We start from the raw sequence: 15329 nt of genomic DNA, 5'->3' as shown, positions 1-15329 counted from the left end.
AGTTCATTATAAATCATCTCCCAGAAAGCCTTAATCCTTGGGCACGTCCACCAAAGGTGAAAGAATGTACCTTCAGTCTCTTTACATTTCCAGCATTTATTATCAGGCGAATGATAGATTTTTGCAAGCTTGACTGGTGTCATGTACCACCTGTATATCATTTTCATAATATTCTCTCTTAAGGCATTACATGCCGTAAACGTCATACCTGTGGTCCATAACTGTTCCCAGTCAGCCAGCATAATGTTGTGTCCCACATCTTGTGCCCATTTAATCATAGCAGATTTCACCATTTCATTCTGAGTGTTCCATTTCAACAGCAAGTTATACATTCTTGACAGAATCTTAGTTTTGGGATCTAACAGTTCTGTTTCCAATTTTGATTTTTCCACCTGGAAGCCAATTTTATTGTCCAAATTGTATGCCTCCATTATTTGATAATAATGAAGCCAATCTCGCACTTTGTCTTTTAGTTTTTCAAAGCTCTGCAATTTCAATTTATCTCCCTCTGTTAGATTTTTTTTCTCAAGGTACCCTAAGCATTAATGCAGATGGTACCAGTGCAAATGAACAGAAAACTGCTGATGCCCTCTTAGATGACCATGTGCAAGGCCCTGACCTAATGACTGTTGCACCCACCCAGCTTCCATCTGGTTTCTTGGGATCCCCAAAGGAAGTCAAAAGTTCAGCGGAATAAAAGGATGAAGAAAACACGCCCCAGCAATTCTTTAAAGACCTTCAAAAATGTGCATCTCCCAGTGATGTACTAGACCTTGCTTCAAAATTTCCAGATGCTCCAAAATACACCAGTAACTGTCTTGCCACTATGCGGACGCTCACAAAAAAGCTCTCGGAAGATCAGAAACATTATGAGAAACGGTTGATGTTTGAGCACCCTCAGTTTAGCCAGGTCTGTCAGTGTGTGATGCAGGAACCCAAATACATGTGGCGTGATGACTTGGCATACAGCCTGCTAGCTGTGATGAAACTGGGAGTCCCACCGAACACCCGGTTGGTTCAGACCTTGCTGAGGGTATGCCAGGTAAGTCACAGAAACTCTGTAGTCTTGCACTGAACATAATAGTGAATTGAGCTCCAGACTTGTCATTGGGGCCATTCATCTGGCATGGGCAGGGAAACTCTAGCAAGCTAAACTAATGATTTTATAATGAATACTTTGGTTTTCAGTGTGCTCCCACATACATTCTCATAATCATGTAAAATAGGTCGTAAAGGTAAAGGGACCCCTGACCATAAGGTCCAGTTGTGACTGACTCTGGGGTTGCGGCGCTCATCTCACTTTATTGGCCGAGGGAGCCGGCGTACAGCTTCCAGGTCATGTGGCCAGCATAACTAAGCCGCTTCTGGCGAACCAGAGCAGCACACGGATACGCCGTTTACCTTCCCGCCGGAGTGGTACCTATTTATCTACTTGCACTTTGACATGCTTTTCAACTGCTAGGTTGGCAGGAGCAGGGACCGAGCAATGGGAGCTCACCCTGTCGCGGGGATTTGAACTGCCGACCTTCTGATCAGCAAGTCCTATGCTCTGTGGTTTAACCCACAGCACCACCCGCGTCCCTTAAAAACAGGTCATAGAGCAGCCCTAATGCTCATTCCTTTTCCAACTCCTATCTGTTACCTCTGAGGCACACAGTCTTGTGAACTCTGTTCTCCACCTGCTCTTTAAGGATAGATAGGAGAATGAGAGACCCACATAGCAGTTGGCATAGCAGCCCTGTGAAAAATGCAAGGTGGTGATGTGGCACTGCATGTTTGTGACTCTTTCCCCATAGCAGTAGAAACTTGCCAGATACACAGACCATCAGAGGCGTGGCAAGCCCTCCTGGTGGACAGGGTGTTGCTGAAGGCTCCTGTTAACTTCTTCATGTACATTTTGCACACGGGAATTTCCACATTGTAAGAATCACCATACTTACAGTTTGAAGAACACAACAGTAAATAAGGAGTAATCCCACCAAACAAGTACACTTTGTTAATTCGATGTAATTGAGTCATGGTAAAGCTGGAGTTGAAAATGCATTTGTTTACTATTTGTTTAAATGGATACGGATCAAAGTTCAGTTAAACTTCTCAACCAATCCATTAGTCTCTGGATAGTACGGTGTGGAAGTTATATGTGTGATGCCACACGCTTCCCACAATCTTTTCATGAGCCGGGATGTAAATGAGGTGCCTAGGTCCGTGGCCAACTCACTTGCAAACCCCAGGCGACTCATGTAATTAATCAACACATCTGCTACTGTCTCAGTTTCAATATTTTTTAATGGGATCGCTTCTGGATACCGGGTTGCAAAATCTATGATGGTCAGGATATATTTATTGCCCCGTTTCGTGGCTCTTGGCAATGGCCCTTCTAGGTCAAGCCCCAACCTTTGAAATGGGGTAGAGATCACAGGTAAAGGACACAGTTTGGCCTTTGTCTTGTCCTGCCCTGTACCTCGTCTTTGGCAAATATAACATGCCTGGCAATATAGCTTGATTTGCTTCCCCATGCCTGGCTAGTAAAAGTTCTGCGCAACCCTTCGTTTAGTGCGTGTTATTCCCATGTGTGCACCAAAAATGCTATTATGGGCTTGTTGCAAAATCTTTTCTCTATAGGTGTGAGGGATTACCAGCTGTTTACGGATTCCTCCTCCCCCTCTATACGGTGTGGCAAGGAGTTCCCTATACAACAGCCTGTTTTCTTCACAGACTCTCTCTGGGCATTCAGGGGTTAAAGGGGCGGCAGACTTAGCCACCTCAAAACAACTGCTTAACCCAACATCCCCTTTTTGCTCCTGAGCGAAACTAGCTTTGTGGCTGTTTTTAAAAGGAACTATAACAGCTTCAGTTTCTGCTCCGCCCAAACCTTCCAAGAGAGGTTTCCCAGCCCTGCCTCCACTGGCAACTCTTTCCGTTTCCTCAGTAGTGGGTGATTCTTGGCCCCCCTTTGAGCGAGTAACTACAAATGCACTCTTGACATGCTCTAGGAGATCCCAGCCGATAAGAACTGCTGCTGGAACTTCTTCAGAAATGGCTACCCGCCACTTCCCAGACCAATCTTGGAAGTTAATATCCACTTCAGCTACTTTTAGGATCACTGGTTCTTTGGCAATTCCTTTTAATTTTATTGTTTTCTCAGGTATTAATTTAGTGGTGGAAATTATGTGCGGATGGACGATTGTAATCTGTGAGCCGGTGTCTCTTAACCCAAGATACTTTTCATCACCAACCCAGATGTTTTCCCCAGCATTTCACAAGAGGAAACTATCCTGTTTAATCAACTAACATTGTACCACACGTGCCTCAAAATTTTCCTCAGGCTCAGGCCTAGCTAAACCTCGGTTTCCCTGGCAACCTGCCTAGCCTCTTCCTGCTCCACTGAGTGGATACAATAAGTCTGTTTTTGAGAACCAGAACTCAGTTTTACCCTTTCCATCCCCGCAGTCCAAACTCCTGTGGCCTAATTTACGTCCACAGGACGTCCAGCACTTCATTTCCCTGTACCCAGTATAATTAGTTTTATTTCCTTTTCCCTCAGTGGGACCAATGTTAGTCAGGGCCTTCTTAGTTGGACTTTTAGTTTGTGGCATATTTCCCTTACTTGTCCCTGAGGTAGGGCTTTCCTTGGCATATTGAAATTTGTTTTTGGGGTACTCCCACACTTTCCCACCAAATTTTGGACCATCAAATCCCTGGTCTCTAATTTCATTAATTTGGTCAGCTAAAGTGGCTGCCTCCTGTATAGTTTTGGGATGTCGTTTTTTTACCAGATGTTTCAATTTCTCGTTGATGGTTGTATAAAATTGTTCAAGCGCCATAATCTCCCTGATCTTCTGAACTGAATTGGCACCTTCCTGCTCTAGCCACTTTGTGGGGTAATTTGAAATTTTGGCTCCAAGTTGAGCAAACGTTTCTTCCCTCATTTTTGTCACACTCCTGAACTGCTTTCTTAACTGTTCTGAGGTTGTTCCAAATCAGGTATAAATTAATTGTTTAAACATGTCAGAATTTCTAGACTGATCTTCTGGCATTTGCACATATATTTCGGCTAAGGTTCCACTAATTCTAGCCCTTAATATTATCATTTTTTCCTCATCTTTTACTTGGAAATCTTTGCATGCTCTTTCAAATGAGACGATAAAAGCCTCCGGATTATCCTTCTCTTTGAATTTGGGAAAACGCTTGAGGTCTATCTTAACCTGGCTTTGATCATTTGTGCTATTATTATTATTTTGGTTTTCCCACAGATGCCAATTCCATTTTCCGCATTTCTAACTGAAATTGCATCTCTTTTTCCCTCAGATGGTACTGCTCCCTTTCTTGTTCAGCCTTAATTTTATCTCTTTCTTGTTCAGCTTTAAGTTTATCTCTTTCTTATTCAGCCTTAATTTTATCTCTTTCTTGTTCAGCCTTATTTTTTTCTCTCTCTAATTTAAATTTGTATTACTGTTCCAACTTCCATTTTTCAAATTCTAAAGAGAGTCTAGGCTCTACTGCCTCGGAAGGAATTTCTGATATCTCCTCTAAACTCTGCCCTTCTCCCTGCGGATTCCCATTTTCCTCTCCCTCGGAGCTTTCATAGGTTGGTTCCCTCACAGGGTTTCTTGACTTTTTCGGTGGCATAGTGAGCACTTGTGGTCCGACAGCGTAATAGAGTCACTTGAGAGATGTCAACTAGTTTTATCTGACCTCGGTCTCCTTCAGTTCCTTTACATTCTTCTCTCTGTGTCCCGTCAGCAACTGGACATTAATAAAAGCAGGCACCAAGCAGATCTTCAGCATGATTAATTCTAATAAGCACAAATAATTGATGTTTCCAGTTGATGTTGTAAACTTCCCTGGGGAGAGTCTACCTATTGCAGAAGGCGAGCCAGGAAACAAGACCCTCTCCGCACCTTCCTCCTCTTCTTCCTTTCGGCTTCCGCTAGGCTGGGCCAGGCTGGGCCACTTCTCCCAATGCTTTCAGGTTGCCTTGCCAGCCTCCTTGCCAGCAGTGGCGGAGGAAGGGGGACGGGGCACCCTGGGTATTATCCGGAGGGGGGGGGTGACATTCGGCACACCATTGCTCCCGACTGGAGGAGGCAGGCAGGCAGGCAGGCGAGCGAACAACGGAGGCGGGTGGGAAGGGGAGAAGAAGGAAGCGAGGCAAGTCTAGTGTGGTCAAAAGGAAGTCCCATTGTGTTGGGGACCTGGAAGGAGAGAAGCAAAAGGTCCCTCAACTCAGGACCCAAACCCTGGAAGGCACAGGAGGAGAGGTGGGGTGTGAGGGAAGCGGCGCTTAAAAAGGGAATAAAATGGTTTTTGCCCTTCTCTCTATCTGAGCTGGCTCCCTGACTGTTACGTTACGTGCGGGGAAACCGTGTGGGGTTCCTCTCTGTGTCAAGTCTTCACGCTGTGCCTGCGCGCACCTGCCTACACTCAGGTATTCATGGGTTTATTTTCCTGAATAAAGGGCTGTGTTTTTGAAGTTGCAAACAAATCAACAGGGCAACTCTTTCCTCCTCCTCTCTAACTCTCTGCCCCTCCCCTCCTTCAATAATTTTCCTGTGAGCATAGAAGCAGGTCAGTTTTTAAAATAAACAACCCCAAAACCATGACTAATAATAATAATAAAAACGATGAATTTTCTCCCTCTGTCCAGTCCTCGATATTCTCTACTGCTTCCCAAGTTTAGCTGATAAACCAGAAGAAAATGAGGAGAGAATAGCTACATTTGTATTCAAGAAGTATACTGTAATCACCAATTCTGTACTTATATAGAACTTACTACTTCGGGGAGGTGAGATATACAACAAATTGCTCTGTACTTATTTGAACATCATCATCATCATCATCATCACCAAAGTTGGAAGCTGCTATTTGCTCCGATAGCCCAATTTCTACGTTCATGCCCTCATCCTGATGGCAAGGCATAACCCAAAGAAAGCTGAGCACATTTGAGATCTGAACAATGCCAGGCAGCTGCAAAAGGATATAATGGGACATATGTGTTGTTGCATAAAACAATTTTGCAAACAGTGGGGAGGAGGAAGGCAAGAGGTAAGATGCCCAGACCCCAACTAAGTTGTCGCAGAGGGACATTTGTAGCCTTACCAATGGATCAATAGGATCCGTTTCAAGGAGAGAAATCCAAGATGTCGTTTTAAAAAACTGAAAGATGAAATCGTATTTTCCTGCCTGTTATGGCTCTTAGTAGTAGGAATGGTAGTATAAGGTCTTCCTCATTTTCTTCATTAGGTTCCTTATTTCCCATTCCAATGAAATCATTATTTTGCAAAACAAGCTTAAGTTGCATTCTTACTATATTTCTGTTTGGGGACTTGATAGCAAAACCCACAAATAACGAAAAAAACCCTGAACTTTCATTTCTTTTATTTCTGAGCCAACATACAAACTTGGCACTTAGAAGTGGTGTTTGGTCAGTGGTTGCAAATTTGTGTCTGACAATCTGTTTAGCTCCAGAAGAATTTGTGCTTCCTTTTCATACATCTGAAAAAGAGATAAGGCAATGGTGATTGCATACATTTCCTTCCAAATAACACAACAATGTCATCTTACAAAATTTGAATCATAGAATTAAAGAGTTGGAAGGGATCCTGACAGTCATCTAGTCCAACTTCCTGCAGTGCAGGAATCCTGACCGCAGCCAGGCTCAAACCACCAACTTTGTTGTTAACAGCCAGATGCACTGATCTGTTGCGCCACAGACTCCCTTCATGAATTTGTCACTTACACTGCACATGGGGTACATAAAATTTATGTTTTCTCACCCAATTAATATGCTAGGGCATCTGCAGATGAATCAAGTATTAATATTTTTATAGGATGGGGGATTGGTTTGGATAATGCCTATGGATCCCAACGAAGTTGTGGTTTTGTATCTACAAAATGGGGGCCTCTGCAGGAAGGAGCCTGCTGAACTGGTCAAAACAGTTTGTCAAGTTGCTGGTCTTGTTTAACACCCTCATCTACGTGACCGAAGAGTCAGCTGTGTTACCATAGAGACAACTGGGTAATGCTGCTTTTTCAAGAGGGGATAGGCTGTCTGCACTCTCTCACCTGGCTGGAGGCGGCATCTTTTTTAAAGTAGAAGAAAAAGAGTTAGGGCTGCTCTGTGTGAGTTTGGCTGAAGCTGAAAGCAGAGGAGACACAGAAGCTTGACTGCCACTGTGTGCAGAATTGAAAACTGGCTTTGGGGTCTTCACCTTGGAAACTTAGTGGGGAGGCAATAGCTGTTGCTATTGCTAATGCTAAGAGTCCTTCTATACTATCCTCAGTGTGTGTGTGTGTGTGTGTGTGTGTGTGTGTGTGTGTAAATAAAGCCATCCTAAAGACAGAGTCTCTGCTGACCTTTGTTCCAAACAATTAAACCCTGAGTCTCTCGCTGCTCAGATATTACGGTGCATGCAGTGAAATTGCTCATCAAAAGGAAGACACTCACCTGCTGCCACTCTGCTTCTGTGCTGTGTTTATAGCCAAGTAAGTGGCACATGCCATGAGCAACTGTTACCTGTGCAAGGGGGAAAATATTTCAGAGTTTCACTTCTGCCCCCCGTGTTCAAGGACCACATTATATTGGAAACAAACAAAATAATGAACAGGTGACTTTGCTCATTATAATTCTCTTCCATGGTTTTAGGGCTAGGCTTTTCCTACCAAGTTACATGGAATTCATTTCATGGAAGTCACTGGGGCTTGTCTCAAGAATAAGCAGGCTTGCTTTAGAAAGCAAAAGATATTTGTTCAGTCTTTTACTGAAATTCAGTTGTGTTTCTTCTCTTGTCATGTGTCTTAATTGGAAACCAAGTGGAAGGCAAGGCTACAGTATACACACTAAAGAAATGTGTTGCAGAGGAGAGGAATGAGACAACCAGCCAAGATGTTTACTTTTCAGAGATCACCCATCTTATCTATCTATCTATCTATCTATCTATCTATCTATCTATCTATCTAGCTATCTATCACACAATCATTACACTTATATCCCACCTTTGCTGCAAAGAGCTCAAGGTAGAGTACTTCCCCCTCCATTTTTATCCTCACAACAACCCTGTGATAATACTGTGGTACAGAATCAGAGAATGGTAGAGTTGGAAGAGACCCCGGGGGTCATGGTACTGTTCTGTTGTAGTCCCCGGGGGTCATGTAGTCCAGGAATCTCATCTAAAGCATCCACGACAGATGGCCTTCCAACCTCTGCTTAAAAACTTCGAAGGAAGGAGAGAGCCCACCACCTCCAGAGGGAGACCATTCCACTGTTGAACAGCTGTTACCATCAGAAATTTATTCCTGAAGTTTAGTTGGAATCTCCTTTCCTGTAACTTGAAGCCATGGGTTCAAGTCCTACCCTCCAGAGTAGGAGAAAACAAGTTTGCTTCATCTTCCATGTGACAGCCCTTTAGGTACTTGAAGATGGCTATCATATCCCCTCTCAGTCTCCTCTTTTCCAGGCTAAACATACCCAGCTGCTTCAACCATTTCTCACAAGGCTTGGTTTCCAGACCCTTGATCATCTTGGTCACCCTCCTCTGCACACCTTCCAGCTTGTCAACATCCTTCTTAAATTGTGGTGCCCACAACTGGACACAGAACTCCAGGAGTCCATTTGAGGGTGTGGGTAAGGAAGCAAGCTCTTAGCATTGGAGGCAGGGGCACAGTTGCCCTTGGTGCCCTGACTGATCCATTCCTAGGGCAACTGTGGCTAGCAGCTGTAGTTGTGCAGACAGTCTTAGGGAGCAAAGCTTTCCTTCCCTTAACATTGAGATCATGAAGTAGCCCAATGGCTTAGATGAAACAAAATATGCCCGCAATTTAATTTTTTTGGGGTGAAAATCTAATAGTATACATAATGTTAGAACGAAGTGAGGAAATAAAAGAAGCTTCTTTTGTAAATTGAGACCAAGCAAGTTTTCGGGTAACTTGTCAGAACTCTAAAGATAAAAACCAACTCAAGTAGCAGGATAACTGAATTAGTAAACATATACTTACTGTAAGAATACTGTAGAAATCTTCCTTATTCTCCTCACACTCTTGATAGATATGTTCTACTCCAAGAAAAATGTCTCCCAAATTGTATTCACCTCGAGCACAAGGCTGAGGCAGCTCCCCTGCTGTCAGATTCTGTGAAGGGAACAGGCCCAAACTATGATCCAAAAGTTACAGATACACATTTGCAAAGTTCCATAAATTTTTTGAACATTCACAATGGGTGTCAATGCAGAGATGACATATGTTGAAACACAATATTGATTTCTAAGCTCCTTGCGACTAAAGGAGCTCGTGTGATTGCCTCTGGGCCAGGAAACTGGAATGGTCTGGTTTTTATCTGCATTCTCATTGTGTGGGCCTGGCAACCCACAAATTATCAGCTTTGCAGCACGATCCTAGAATCATAGAGTTGGAAGAGACCACAAGGGCCATCGAGAAAAAAGGAGAAAAACTTTTATGTCCTGCTCTCTGTTTTCTCCTGTTGCAACTTGGCAGACAGGTACTCAGGGAGATGATCCGCTTCTGAAATGGCCTGTGTTAGATCTCCTCCACTGGAAATACTTAGTTCTTTGTTGAATCATAGAATCATAGAGTTGGAAGGGACCACAAGGGCCATCGAGTCCAACCCCCTGCCAAGCAGGAAACACCATCAGAGCACTCCTGACATATGGTTGTCAAGCCTCTGCTTAAAGACCTCCAAAGAAGGAGACTCCACCACACTCCTTGGCAGCAAATTCCACTGTCGAACAGCTCTTACTGTCAGGAAGTTCTTCCTAATGTTTAGGTGGAATCTTCTTTCTTGTAGTTTGGAACCATTGCTCCGTGTCCGCTTCTCTGGAGCAGCAGAAAACAACCTTTCACCCTCCTCTATGTGACATCCTTTTATATATTTGAACATGGCTATCATATCACCCCTTAACCTCCTCTTCTCCAGGCTAAACATGCCCAGCTCCCTTAGCCGTTCCTCATAAGGCATCGTTTCCAGGCCTTTGACCATTTTGGTTGCCCTCCTCTGGACACGTTCCAGTTTGTCAGTGTCCTTCTTGAACTGTGGTGCCCAGAACTGGACACAGTACTCCTAACCATGTCTACTCAAAAGTAAACTGATTTTAGTGTGGCTTCTAATTAAATATACTTAGGTCTGAAGCACTGTATGCAAATGTACTTTATATTTTATTTGTTGTTCTTACACTGTAAGCTATCCTGAGAGTTCCAAATGATTTCAGGGACAAGATATTAAATTTTGTACATAAATAAATAAGTGTACTTTGGAGCAGATCATGCTGAACACCACGCGATATGGTTGCTTTGCTGCACTCTTACACATACTTATTCCATGGGGTTTATTGAAATAAGAACATTTAGAACAGTGCTATCTTAGCTGTAGAGCAGAATTAGTATCTTACATTGTAGGATTATTTGGATGAATTGTGGAAAAGTAAAGCTATAAGCATAACAAAGTACTATATGGAAGTACTTTCCGATGGTGGTTAAAAAGGATGATGATGAATGGACCTGGTAATATAAATGATATATCACTTTATTTTTACAAATGAGCATTGCTTATACAGAAGCAGCTATTTGTTTTAAAGAAGCCACAGGTCTCCATCTTCCCAAAATTTAAAAATTTCTATGCAGCGTCTGTTTTGTCCTCGTCTAAACAAGTATGATTGGTCCATCAAAGGCCCCCAATTACCCACATAAAAAAATTCCTTCCAGTAGCACCTTAAAGACCAACTGAGTTAGTTCTAGGTATGAGCTTTCGTGTGCATGCACACTTCTTCAGATATCTGAAGTGTATCTGAAGAAGTGTGCATACACACGAAAGCTCATACCTAGAACTAACTCAGTTGGTCTTTAAGGTGCTACTGGAAGGAATTTTTTTATTTTGTTTTGACCATGGCAGACCAACACGGCTACCTATCTGTAACTGGAATTACCCACATGTACTTGAAGCCTTAACACATTTTGTAATAAGTCCTATTGTCTTGTTCCTGTTCAAGACAAGCCTCATAAGACTGTTGCTGAACTGGAGAATCGTAAGCAAAATGTTTACCTCATGGAAAGGAAAAGATAACACGTCAGTAGGGCTATCCTTCCATCTGTAGTTTCTGTTGAGCAGCTGTATGTGCCTGTTATTAACACAGATAACACCAAGATCAAACTGCTGCACACCCAAAATGCGACGGATTTGTTCTATATTCTTGCGAAGTGGCACTCTCCTGATAGGGATGGCTCTCTGCAGGTTACGTATGAGCAGGCTCATATCTTTAAAAAGTGAAGACGATGGTCTGCAAAGTAGTGCTTTTCCAACATCATTAGACGGCAGTGATAGTTCCAGCAGCTGAAATGGCAGAGATTAGAATCATTGCAGTAGGTTAAGTAACCATAGAATTGTAGAGTTGGAAGGGACTACGAAGGTCATATAGTCCAACCCCCTGGATTGCAGAAATCGTTTGCCCAACGTGGAGCTCAAACCCACAACCCCAAGATTAAAAGTCTCATGCTCGTGAGAGACACAAGATGAAGAAGTAAAATCAGCAATGATACACTGGGCAAAAGACGTGGGTCATGGGAAAAGTTACGGAAAGTGGATTTACGATTTACTGCTTGATGTTCGTTAAAAGAAAATTGTATGAAAATTATGTACCGATGGTACTTGGTGCCGACAAGACTTGCAAAAATGTATTTAAAAATGTATGTTGAAAGTGCAAAGAGAATGAGGGTACATTTTATCATATGTGGTGGACCTGTAAGTCAGCAAAAGCCTTTTGGGAAATGATTTATAATGAGATTTTAAAAAAATGTTTAAAATAACTTTTGTTAAAAAACCAGAGGCTTTCTTATTAGGTATAATAAGAGAAGAGATTCTGGAAGGAAAAAAGGCCATTTTTATGTACGCGACGACAGCGGCAAAATGTTATATGCCCAGGGTTGGAAGGAAGAAAGAACCCCATTGAAAGAAGAATGGATATTGAAATGAATGGACTATGCAGAAATGGTGAAATTGACCGGGAAGATCAGACATCAAGAAGATCAAAATTATTTGAAACGAGTAGATTAATTTTATAGAATATATGAAGGAGCATTGCAAATATTTAAAAACATCAGGATTGGATTAGCACTTGTAATATAATTGATAAAAAGTATTGAAAAAGGAGATTTAATAGATTGGATAAAAAATATTTAGTTGCAGAAAAGAGAAGAGATAAATATTTGAAACCAGGGAAAGGGTGGAGGAAAGTCAGGGTTGGAAGAACCCCAGAAAAATAGTGAAATTGTTATGGATGGATGCAATTAATATTCTATGCAAAAAACTTTTAAAATAAAATACTAAAATAAAAATAAGCAGTCTCTTTTCCTGCAGGACCCCATCTAAGATGACATGCAGACTATTCCCCACCCCACCCCAATCTTATAACACTAACAGTTGTGATTTTCTAGTGTCAGTCAAAGGTTTTGGGGACGTTTTGCTAAATGCGTGTTAGTGTGAGTTCCTAGAGTTGTCTTTCAGAATTTAGCTCCCTTTCCATTGTCAATGGAAGTTAAACCCACCAGCTGGGTGTACAAGTGCATCTTGTTTCTAATGTGCAAGCATATTTTGAACTGTGCAACTGCACATCCTCAGAGGATTAGATAGATAATTTATTACGGTTGTAGACCAGCTTATAAAACACACTTGGGGGTACAATCCCAGAAGGAAAGCAAACATTTAAAACAATGTACAACAATAAATTAAAATTTTATAAATGCGGTAAGCGTATAGACACTTAAAGGTCTACCGCAGAGAGATGACCCAACCCAGAGTCACCCATGGAGCCGAGTTTGAGGATTTTATTAACGAACTAGTTTGGGTTGTGGGATGGTCTGCACCTACAGATCTGTACACAGAATCTGGCGACTATCTGGGTCATCTTATGATCTTTGCCTAACAGGAAAAGGTCAAATTTTTGCTTTTCCGGGAGGTCAGCGAGCCTCATCAGCAGGGGATCAATGGCCTCACTACGTGCCTCTTCATAAAAGGGACATCTAAAGAACAAGTGCTCTGGGCTTCCTATGTCCCAACAATGAACAAGCACAAAGTCTCTGGGCGTATGGGACTTTTTAAAAGGCTCCTTCCATGATCGGGGAGGGCAGAGCCGAGCTTCTGGCGAGTGTAAAAGCCCTTCTTGCATTTTTGGATACGAGAAAGAAGAGATATGCTGCCGGTGCGGCTATATATCTCTTGATTTCTCCAATTCAGAGGATTATGCTTTTCATCATCGAAACATTGCACAATCCTGGTCCTTTAAATTGGTAAGAGCAGAATATTGCAGAGTAAATGGTTGCAACAAGGCACAGCCCTCCCGAGGCAAGTGGTGGCAGGGGACAACTGTTTGGTGCCAAAATAACGGTTGCCTGGGTGCCCGTTTTATCTCAAGAAAGGGACACAAGCAAAGGACGTGCAAAAGGCTGCTCTGCCTGCACCGCCTCAGCCAAGGCCCTTCCACCAGCAGCTGCCATACGGGGAAGATTCTCTATAATATCTATAACACAGAGAGAGCAACTATAACAACAGACACAAACCAAAAGAGAGCCATTTTATATACTGGTATTGTTCTGTTGTATGTGTGTGTTAAACGTGTTTTCATGTTACTTGTAAGTTGCCGTGGAAAGGTTTGTATCTTGAAAAGCAGGATGTAAGTAATTCCAATAAACGAATGTAGGACCAGTCTGGATAGTTGGCCTTGGTGAAAATTTGACGTTTTCATCCCCAAAAAGTTTTTGATTTGAGTTTCTACTGAAATGAGGCTGCATTTTAATGTTGTACAATGGTACCTTGGGTTAAGTACTTAATTTGTTCTGGAGGTCCGTACTTAACCTGAAACTGTTCTTAACCTGAAGCACCACTTTAGCTAATGGGGCCTCTCGCTGCCGCTGCACAATTTCTGTTCTCATCCTGAAGCAAAGTTCTTAACCCGAGGTACTATTTCTGGGTTCGTGGACTTTGTAACCTGAAGCGTACGAAACCTGAAGCGTATGTAACCTGAGGTACCACTGTATTTTAATCTTGTTTTTATGTTGTATTTTAATCAATTGTTTTAATACCTGGTGTTAGCCGCCCTGAGCCTGGTCTTGGCTGGGAAGGGCGGAGTATAAATAAAACTTATTATTAGAGCGGTACCTCGAGTTACATACGCTTCAGGTTACAGGCTCCACTAACCCATAATAGTACCTCGGGTTAAGAACTTTGCTTCAGGATGAGAACAGAAATCGTGCAGCAGCAGCAGCAGCAGCGAGAGGCCCCATTAGCTAAAGTGGTGCTTCAGGTTAAGAACAGTTTCAGGTTACTGTTAAGTACCAACCTCTGTTCTTAACCAAAAGTATCATTGTACAGTATTATTATTAACTAGAGGTACCACTGTATTATTAATTATTATTTTATTATTATTAAATATAACAATAAATATAATTCATCATCATCCCGTTTTCCTGAAGGTGCAATAAAGCGACACAGCTTACCTTCCCCCGCCCCGAGCGCGGCCCCTCGAGGGGAACCTCCGGCTCGCTCCGGATTCCCTGGCGGAAGGGAAGGCGAGCCCGGACTTCCCCCTCCGGAAGCTCGAGGGACTCTGATTTCCGGTACGGAGGCGCTTCCGCCATAGAGAAGGCGCCGGGAAAGAGCGCCGCCGACCCTTCCCTTCCCTGCTCGGCCAAGGCCCGCGCCGCCTCCTCTCTGGCCGGCTGCGCCTGCAACACCTTTGGGGCGGAGGCTCGCTCGCTCGCTCGCTCGGGCGAAGAGACCCCTCCGATTGCCGCCCTTGCAAGAAGCCCACCCGGCCTGCAACTGCCCTCCTGCCCCGCTCGGACGCGTTTATTACCAACGCCATGTAATTTAGGAGTTGCTTGATTGTAGGGAGAGGAACCCTTCCAAGCAAAGGTTTACCAAAAGCACCGCAACATTTACCAGCCGTACTTCTATTTTTTTTTTTAAGCATATTTATTAAAGTTTTCCAAAAATAATACAATGTGAAATTGAAAAAAAGAAAGTAACAAAGATACAAAAAAATACAAAAATAATTAAAAACACATAGAATTTCCATGACTTATTTTCTTTTAACTTATTTTCCAGACCTCCTCCTACCTCCCTTTCTTGTATTCCAATTCAAATTGTTAGTTCAGCAAATCCTCACCATTAGTTTTTACTTATTTCTAAACCTTTTTTTTTCATATCTCTTAATACCAGCCGTACTTCTAACGGCCTGCCAAAGTAAAAGCACAATGGGAAAGACTAGATCATAGAATAATAATAATAATAATAATAATAATAATAATTTTTTATTTATACGCAGCCC

At 42.7% G+C, this 15329-nt stretch overlaps 1 protein-coding gene across 1 annotated transcript; it reads right to left on the bottom strand.

The window, feature by feature from the left end:
- Window positions 1-6361: 6361 nt before the first annotated feature.
- YBEY (ybeY metalloendoribonuclease) lies at window positions 6362-14613 on the bottom strand. Its single transcript, XM_081849747.1, has 5 exons — window positions 14497-14613; window positions 11051-11338; window positions 8995-9126; window positions 7448-7516; window positions 6362-6495 (listed from the first exon to the last, which is right to left on the bottom strand). Exons 2-5 carry the CDS (start codon window positions 11258-11260, stop codon window positions 6409-6411), a joined length of 498 nt encoding a protein of 165 aa, XP_081705873.1. The 5' UTR covers window positions 11261-11338; window positions 14497-14613; the 3' UTR covers window positions 6362-6408.
- Between the last annotated feature and the right edge of the window lie 716 nt (window positions 14614-15329).

The sequence above is a fragment of the Podarcis erhardii genome (assembly GCF_964252035.2).
Source record: "Podarcis erhardii genome assembly, chromosome: 1".
In the NCBI taxonomy this organism is placed as follows: domain Eukaryota; kingdom Metazoa; phylum Chordata; class Lepidosauria; order Squamata; family Lacertidae; genus Podarcis; species Podarcis erhardii.
This window is presented reverse-complemented; position numbering and strand designations above follow the sequence as displayed.

Coding starts and splice junctions, on each gene's coding strand:
- YBEY (XM_081849747.1), bottom strand. CDS start 11,260: ATGAGCCTGCTCATACGTAACCTGCAGAGAGCCATCCCTATCAGGAGA. Junction 9,127..11,050: donor TATCTTTTCCTTTCCATGAG/GTAAACATTTTG, acceptor TTCCCTTCACAG/AATCTGACAGCAGGGGAGCT. Junction 7,517..8,994: donor ATTTCTACAGTATTCTTACA/GTAAGTATATGT, acceptor CCCCTTGCACAG/GTAACAGTTGCTCATGGCAT.